This window comes from Clupea harengus, chromosome 5 (genome assembly GCF_900700415.2).
Source record: "Clupea harengus chromosome 5, Ch_v2.0.2, whole genome shotgun sequence".
NCBI classification, from domain to species: domain Eukaryota; kingdom Metazoa; phylum Chordata; class Actinopteri; order Clupeiformes; family Clupeidae; genus Clupea; species Clupea harengus.
In genome coordinates this window covers 16,287,414-16,297,144 of record NC_045156.1, presented here as the reverse complement: position 1 = coordinate 16,297,144, position 9,731 = coordinate 16,287,414, and the positions used below count along the sequence as shown (strand labels likewise).

Sequence of the window (9,731 nt, the reverse complement as noted above, 5' to 3'; positions counted from 1 at the left end):
AGGCGGCAGGGGGTGGGAGAGTACCTGGACTCCCTGGACCAGTGTCAGCGGCAAGGGATCAACATCAGCCACACCAGCATGCGGAAGGGTACGCACACACACACTCACTCACACACATTCACCTACTCACTCACACACACACACTCACTCACACACACACACACACACACACACACACACACACACACAGAGCCCACAAACACACTCACACACAGAGCCCTCTCACTAACACACACACTCACTCACACACAGAGCACACACACTCACTCACACACAGAGCACACACACTCACTCACACACACAGAGCCCACAGACACATTCACTCACACACACAGAGCCCACAGACACATTCACACACACACTCACTCACACACAGAGCACACACACACACACAGAGCCCTCTCACTAACACACTCACTCACACACAGAGCACACACACACACACAGAGCCCTCTCACTAACACACACACTCACACACAGAGCACACACACACACACACACACTCACAGAGCCCCCCCACACACACAGAGCACACACACTCACAGAGCACACACACTCATTCACACACACAGAGCCCACAGACACATTCACACACACACTCACTCACACTCACACACACAGAGCCCACAGACACATTCACACACACACAGAGCACACACACACACACACACAGAGCCCTCTCACTAACACACACACTCACACACAGAGCACACACACACACTCACACACAGAGCCCACACACACACCCACACAGAGCCCACACACACACACACACACTCACTCACACACACACTCACATACAGAGCCCACATACACACTCACACACAGAGCCCACACATACACTCACAGAGCCCACACACACACACACTCACACACAGAGCCCACTCACACATTCACACACAAAGCCCTCACACACACACACACACACACACAGACACACACACACAGACACACACACACAGACACACACACACAGACATGCACCCGCACACCACTGCCAAATCATCAAACTCAGTCAGACCAGCATAATAACAAGATGTTTTTTCTGTGCCGTCCTCTCAGTTCTTCTCCACCCAGGAGACCTGCACCTGCAGGGGCCTGGTAGGGGGAAGGGCATCAGGCAGGCCGGCGCCAGTCCCCTCCCAGGCTGCGGGGGGCGTCTTCGGGGGGGAGTCACTAAGGCCAGCACCTCCCCCTCCAGGGAGGAGGAGAAGGAGGAAGAAGACGAGGAGGGGGTGGAGGAAGAGGAGCCCCCGAAAAAAGTCCAAAGAGAAAGGTAAGTTTGACAGTGTGATTGATATTGAGAGTGTGAGAGTGTGTGTGTGTGATTGATATTGAGAGTGTGAGAGTGTGATTGATATTGAGAGTGATTGATATTGAGAGTGATTGATACTGAGAGTGATTGATATTGAGAGTGTGAGAGTGATTGATATTGAGAGTGATTGATATTGAGAGTGATTGATACTGAGAGTGTGAGAGTGATTGATATTGAGAGTGATTGATATTGAGAGTGTGAGAGTGTGTGTGTGTGATTGATATTGAGAGTGATTGATATTGAGAGTGATTGATATCGAGACTGATTGATATTGAGAGTGATTGATATCGAGACTGATTGATATTGAGAGTGATTGATATTGAGAGTGATTGATATTGAGAGTGAGAGAGTGATTGATATTGAGAGTGATTGAGTGAGAGAGTGATTGATATTGAGAGTGAGTGAGTGATTGATATTGAGAGTGATTGATATTGAGTGTGATTGATAGTGAGAGTGATTGATATTGAGAGTGATTGATATTGAGAGTGATTGATATTGAGAGTGATTGATAGTGAGACTGATTGATAATGAGAGTGTGTGATTGATATTGAGAGTGATTGATAGTGAGATTGATTGATAGTGAGAGTGTGAGTGTGATTGATATTGAGAGTGATTGATATTGAGAGTGTGTGTGTGTGATTGATATTGAGAGTGATTGATATTGAGAGTGATTGATATTGAGATTGTGAGAGTGATTGATATTGAGAGTGATTGATATTGAGTGTGAGTGTGTGATTGATATTGAGAGTGATTGATATTGAGAGAGTGATTGATATTGAGAGTGATTGATATTGAGAGTGATTGAGTGAGAGAGTGATTGATATTGAGAGTGATTGATATTGAGAGTGAGAGAGTGATTGATATTGAGAGTGATTGATATTGAGAGTGATTGAGTGAGAGAGTGATTGATATTGAGAGTGATTGATATTGAGTGTGAGTGTGTGATTGATATTGAGAGTGATTGATATTGAGAGTGAGAGAGTGTGTGAGAGTGTGTGAGTGTGATTGATATTGAGAGTGATTGATAGTGAGAGTGATTGATATTGAGAGTGATTGATAGTGAGATTGATTGATAGTGAGAGTGTGAGTGTGTGTGTGATTGATATTGAGAGTGATTGATATTGAGAGTGTGAGTGTGTGTGATTGGTATTGAGAGTGATTGATATTGAGATTGTGATTGTGTGTGTCTGTGTGATTGATATTGAGAGTGATTGATATTGAGAGTGATTGATATTGAGTCTGATTGATATTGAGAGTGTGATCGTGTGTGTCTGTGTGTGTGTATCTGAGAGTGATTGATATTGAGGGCCTCATTTACAAACATTGCGACCGCAGCGCAATCTGCGCCTTTGCCAACCCGCATATAGCGCACGGTATTTTGCCTCGTATTTATCAAACAAGAACCTCATCTGAATGTGTCAACGCCTTACCAGCATAATCAGCGCCTAACCCCGCCCATTAGTGTTATTTAGCGCGCAGCTAAAATAGAGAAGAAAGAGCCTGCGTGTTCCTTCCACCATGGATGATGAGTTAAAGTTTGAATTAGAGCTTTTGATTCACAAGGTTACAGCAAACTAACCCGAGTAAATATAGAAACTCATAAATATATCTCCATTTAGCCCTTCCGTCGCTTGTGCGATTAAAGTCTGACAATTATATGTCTGTATATATGCTAGGGACGGGAATCGGCAGGGACCTCCCGATACGATACTATCACGATACTTAGGTGGCGAATCGATATGTATTGCGATTCTGTAAGTATTGTGATTCGATGATTCGATTTCTTTTGGTAATTTTTTTTTAAACACTGGACCATGGAAAACAGTTGAATCACACCTTCAAATACAACACAGTCAAATTAGAGCTTTCCAAGTTTTATTTCAAGTTTGAATTCTTAAATCTTAACATTAACTTAATGACTGCAGGGCAGCCAATAGAGAAAATAAATAAAAATGTGCCCTTTTATTGTATAGCCCCTGTCAGATTAAGAAATGAATGCCACTTAGGCTACTTTTAACAATAAATAAAAGGTAAATTAAATAGAATTGTGATGTACAAGCATTTATATTTTATTTCTACTTCATTGTATATTTGTTTTCACATGATTATATGTTATTTTGTCATGTGATCGATTGGTGTTAGTTAAAACACTGTTTAGTTATACAACGGTCCAACGGACGGAGTTCAGTTTGCCACACGTGCTTTGCTTTGCGTAGACATAATATCCGCAAAACAAAATATCCAAATGGACAATGGCATTTGGTGGTCTGTATTGTGTTATGTATGCATGGAATTGTTGAGATATTTTTTGTTTGGTTTGAAAAATAGACGCTGTTGAAAAGATTCATTTGCGTTTGAGCTTTGTTTAAATGGTGAACACGTCATACAAGGAATGTATGCGAGACACAATGGTGCCCCTCGACGGGAAATCGTAAGAATTGTGCCCTGAAGCAATTCGAATCACCTCAGTCAGCCCACCGTCTTCAACTATGTTGATGGGCCGACAGTCACCGGCAACCCAAACTCCTAAAGCGTTGGTAACCTTTTTACGGACTGGTCTAGTTATTTTCCTCAGCTCTAAAGTGTAAATCATGTTACGAAAGGCTGTATTTTCGACCACACTATATGGACGAAGGTCTTTGCATATAAAATGAGAGATTGATTCTGTGATGTGATTAGCCTTTTCTGAACTGCTGGGGAGCTTACTGAAACATGTATCCAGAGTTTGTTGTTTGCTGCTAGCAGGTTTAGCTTCCTCCGCCATTTTGTCTGATAACTCAGGATGGTGTTTGTCGTATTACAATAATACTTTATCTTTCCGTGGCATAGTTTGCAGACAGCATTGCTCATGTCTAACTCATTTTTTCCTCGTAAATTATGAAAGCCAAAGTTCTTCCAGACGTGCGATTTAAACTGTTGAGGTGCAGCATGAATTTCGGGACTAACGTCCGACATGTTTGCTGTCCAACATGTTAGCCTTTGTATTCCTACCTAGCTACTAGGTGTGAAGCTGAGCTTCTAGCCGGAAAGGAACTCATGAACGAATAGAATGCATTGCGCCATCTGTAGGATTATAAGCAGCAATGTTTTTTTCCCGCCTTGAATAAAATAATTAAAAGTCGGCTACAGACAAAATATCGATTTGGGAGGCAGCGTGGCGATTTAGAATTGCGATTTGTAACTGAATCGATTTTTCCCCCCATCCCTAATATATGCAGGGGGTCAATATGTCTGTATATATGCAGGGGTCAATATGTCTGTATATATGCAAGGGTCAATATGTCTGTATATATGCAGGGGTCAATATGTCTGTATATATGCAGGGGTCAGGGGTCAATATGTCTGTATATATGCAGGGGTCAATATGTCTGTATATATGCAAGGGGTCAATATGTCTGTATATATGCAGGGGTCAATATGTCTGTATATATGCAGGGGTCAGGGGTCAATATGTCTGTATATATGCAGGGGTCAATATGTCTGTATACAGTATATACAGGGGTCAATATGTGTGTATATGCAGTGGTCAATAGGCCTATACTTATGGCAGGCAAGATATCCAACATAATCACACAGTTCAACCTCAAGATAGAAAATCCTGTCCTCGCCAGCTTTATGAAGATGCAGCCCCCCTCTTTCTGCTTCTTCCCTAGAGATAACCCTCACCCTAACGCCCCTTTGGGTTAGAGTCAAAGTTCAAAGTTCCTTCCTGGTTAAAAGGGATTTCTCCTTTGGTTTGCTATAGCTTGTTCAAACCTTGGTTTCCATAGATACACACAACAAGCATATCTCAGTAGGATCATGCTATAAATCAAGATGGGAAAATGAAAAAGTGAAAATTGGCACACACACACGCACACACACACTTACACCCACACACACTCACACACACTCACTTACACACACACACTCACTTACACACAGACACACACAAACACACACACACATACACACACACACACACATACACACACACACACACTCACTTACACACACCCACACACACACATACACACACACACACACACACACACACAGAGCCAGTTTGGTCCATCTCCTTCATCATTTCTCTGTGCAACACACTACATGTTAATACTGAAAGATTATGCTGTTCTTCGGCGAAATTCTTGTTGAAGTCGTCGAGGCCCAGACTTGTTCAAATGAGCTTGTTCAGAGTAAAAGACTTGTGGAAGACGGCTTAGCGAAAGAATGCGTTTTGTCCCACGGTTGCCTCGGCGCCGCGCGGTGGCGTGCCACGAGGCAGTCTTCTTCTGCGAGGAAAGGTTCTTTGTTACGAGGACAATCTTCTATATACATTACAGAAATGAACATACATTTATAGTGTAGAATTAACAAGACATAATGTTGGGGGAGGGAGTGGGTGTGTCTGGAGGTCAAAGGGGAGGTATAGCTTGAACGTGGCTATGGCCAGGTAGGGCCATATAGATGCTAATACCTTTGGCCAGGTAGGGCCATATAGATGCTAATACCTTTGGCCAGGTAGCGCCATATAGATGCTAATACCTTTGGCTTCAACCATCTTGTCGTCGCTGTAGACAAATGCCAACAATCAGGGTATAATAGCTCTAACTCCAAGACACACACACACTCACACATACACATACACACACTCACACACACACTCATACACACTCACTCACTCACACACACACACTCACTCACTCACTCACTCACACTCACACACGTCTGATGGCTCACACATAGACAGAAGGCCAGGAGCCAAGCTTCAATTCAATTCAGTTATTTCTATAGCGCTCACTAGGCTGACCCTGGCATCTTGGCTGGGAGGCATTGATGTATAAATGTTTGGTGTTTGTGTGTGAGCACAGGTCAGTGTATCCATCTCGCCGAGCAATAAGGAAAGAGCCAAAGTTGATGAACCTTTCTACAGGTCGGGCTGAAGTGTGTGTGAGTGTGTGTGTGTGTGTGTGTGTGCGTGTGTGTGTGTGGTCGGGCTGAAGTTCGGCACAAGACAGAGTGCTGGCTCACTCAGGAGGAGTATGTCCAAATGAGTGGGTGAGCAGACGCACACACACACACACCCTCTTCCTCTTTTTCTTCTTCTTTTTCTTCCTCTTCTTCTTCCTCTTCCACTTCTTCTTCTTCTTCTGTAGAAAAACACAGAGGGCAGCAAGTTGCACCAAATTGTGTCCATAGATTCCAAAATGGTGAAATGACCAATGTCAGAGGCTAGTACCGGGATGGCAGGATAATTTGGTGGCCTGACTCCTCTGGAGGACTTGAGGCTAACCTAACCCTAACCCTATCCCTTATCCCCTAACCCCTAACCCCTAACCTTAACTCTAACCCTGTGCTGATGTGATCACCCCTACAGATGAGTATGTGCTCTGACTGCCATGCCATCGAGCCAGCCTCTTTGGTGTGGCGGTCAGAGCACATGTTTGGCACCCTGTAGACCTGGGTTCGAGTCCGGGTGGAGTGACCACGCTCTCCCTTTGCTACAAATGGTGTCAGAAGTGGGATGCCCTGCTGTGAGGTCATCGGAGGCGCACCCGTGAACATTGTGTGAGGGTCCCCCAGGAATGTTGACCCTGTGTGAAGGACCCCATGGTCGGGTGAAGCACTTGTGTGTGGGGTGCTCTGGATGGGAGAAGCATGGTTGGTGGATGCCTGTGTGCATGGTGGCGCTTGGTGGCGGTCAGAGCACAGCGCTTGGTGGCGGTTTGGCACTCCGGAAACCTGGGTTCGAGTCCGGGTGGAGTGACCACGCTCTCCCTTCGCTACAAACCCCCAGAATCAAACATGATTCTAAAGCAGGGGTTTTCAACTGGTTTTGTCCCAGGGACCACCATTCTGACTAGAAAGTAATCCGCGGCCCACTGATGTGCCTGTGCGCGCGCGCGTGTGTGTGTGTGTGCGCGTGCGTGTGTCCGTGCGTGGAAAGAGGGGAGACCTGTCAGTGTAATATCTGGGCATGGTGAAGTCCACACAGCCTGTCTATTCGTGGCAAAATGGTAGACAGCGACAGTCTCATATCATTCTCTGGTTCAAGCCTTGCCCTGTACTTATTCTTCAAGTACACCAGTGTAGAAAAAACGCTCTCACACAGGTAGGTAGTTTGAAAGGGCAAAAGACACCTCATTGCTTTTGCAGCAAGTTCTGGAAATTCTGTCTGGCAACGTATCCAAAACTTAAGTCATATGAAAAGCACGCAACATCTGTTGCTTTTGTACTCAATAGGCTTGGCATTCAAGAAAACGTGATGCGTCACCATATGCCGCAATGGTTTCGACAGCTTCATGGCTTCAGTTGATAGTAATGTTGAACACACGAAACACAGTGGTACCTCCTCTCCTGCTCTGTCTGTCATCACTGTAAATCCGTTTTTGATGTATTCCTCATTGTATTTTCTTTTTCTTTTTCGACTTTGTTTCCCTGTATCTTGTGTAGGTGTAGCTTTCTTGGAAGCCTGTCCTTGTCCCACTCTATCGTGGCAGCCTGTCCCTCTGTCGTGGCAGCCTGTCCCTCTGTCACTCTCCTCACTAAAAACCGATCCATTGGTGCTTCTGACCAGCTAACTCGACGTTAGAACAAAATGTTAGCTAAGGACAGTAGATAACTTCAGTCGTTCACCAAAAGTGTTACTTTTTCGACTAAACTTCAAAAGTACACATAGGCTATGCAGATGCTTGTCAACTTTGCGCACGAGACTGTACGTTATGAATAATATGCGTATGGCGTGACGTTAGGGACGCAACATTAGCAAAGCACAGGCTACCATAGACTGGATAAGTGCAAGGCTACATTCTGTCAGGGTGAATCTCCTTTATATTATTTTAGACATATTTTTCTTATTTTAGATATTTTTCACGATATTCAAGAGTAATCTGGAAATGTGTTTAAATAAGCGAATTTATATAAAAAAAAATCAATGGTGAACTGATCAATTTAGGCTCATGTTGCGGACCCCCTGCAATGCCGTCGCGGACCATCAGGGGACCACGGACCCCTGGTTGAAAACCCCTGTTCTAAAGAACAGAATATTTAAAAGAAAAGAAAATAATTATTAAGGGCCATGTTTCTGTCTGCACAACACACTCTAACCCTACAGTCCAACTGCAGAGAAATCAGCTTTTGATATTTGCCTCCTTAATGTCAGACTGACAAAAGCCTTCTTCCACCACATCAAGTCCAGTTGCCTTTGCTAAAAAGATTTATAGGGAGTAATTTCTGAGTGTGGAAAGTTGAATAATTTGAGTGACGCTGGCAAAATGTGTATTTATGTGTATTTCTTCATGGTGTTCTGTCTGATTTTGTTTGTATTCACACCAGGCGAAAAGCCTGCACTCGCCGTGCTGACCCAAATGCTTTCTGGCCGGGCCATGAGAACCATGTCCGTCTCTACCTGCCCCAGGTGGGCATCCCTCCCGAAAGGGCCCTCTTCCAGCCCGTGGCCCACAAGCCCGAGCCCAGTCCAGGGGCGTGGCCAGTGAACGAGAGAGGATATTCCACATCAGGGGACATTGATGGTCAGAAAGCGTATACTTTATAGACAAGTTTGGAAAAACATGTCTTTGATTCAAAGCCTGACTTTGCTTAAGGACTGGCGATTATGGAGGAAAAATGTTAGTTGTGTATTAATGTTCTTCCTGAGATTCTCTGATGACTGCAAATTAAAATGTTTAAATGATGCAAAGCCACAACACAGACAACTGCTTGAGACAACGTACGTGGATTTTAACCAAAAACAGTGAAGATAATAAGGAGGATAATACTCAGAAGTATGTTTTAAGAGTACTCATAGTATAAAGTACTAATTTACTCAATAATCATCAAAAAATAAGCACACAATAAAAATCATATACCTCCCCTTCAACACAAAATATTACTAGGTGACTTCACCTTTAAGTCAAGTCAAGTCAAATGCATCAAGAGCATCAGCAACTTCAATGAATGTAATCACGTCACCCAAAACACGAAATAAAATGAAACAACCCAAAAGAAAGAGTCTGTAGGCTTTGTGTGAGCCTGTGATGGTGTGTGTGTGTGTGTGTGTATGTTGATGTGGTGTAAGTGTGTATGTCAGGACGGGTTAGCGTAGCGTGAGCAGCTTGAGAGTCTGGAAGTATGAGCAAGGTGCGTTTTGTTTGCACTCACGGTGACGTTGTTGGCCACCAAGGATCTGTCCAGGTCCGTATGAAATAGAACGACAGTTCAGGTTGGCGTCTACCTCCAGCGTCAGCGTGATGATTGAAGAACAATTTCAGTCAGTATGATCGATCGGCCAGTGTGGTGATCAACTTTATTAATCCCGAGGGAAATTTAGGTAACAACGGAGCTACTTGGAAAGGCTGCCACTCGAAGCTGGGGCACACTCGCACACCATGAGGGGGGAAGAAAGGAAGAAGGGGGGAAGAAGAAAAGAGAGAAAAAA

At 44.2% G+C, this 9,731-nt stretch overlaps 1 protein-coding gene across 1 annotated transcript in view; it reads left to right on the top strand.

Annotated features, from left to right (window-relative positions):
- The window catches only part of si:dkey-197j19.5 (EF-hand calcium-binding domain-containing protein 12), a 15,109-nt gene extending 5,378 nt beyond the window's left edge, over positions 1-9,731 (top strand). Inside the window, exons 4-6 of the mRNA XM_031567104.2 lie at positions 1-88; positions 1,063-1,276; positions 8,630-9,731. The exon at positions 1-88 is cut by the window's left edge and continues 126 nt beyond it. Coding sequence (XP_031422964.1) covers positions 1-88; positions 1,063-1,276; positions 8,630-8,849 — 522 coding nt within the window. The 3' untranslated portion in view covers positions 8,850-9,731. The remainder of the gene's footprint in view (positions 89-1,062; positions 1,277-8,629) is intronic.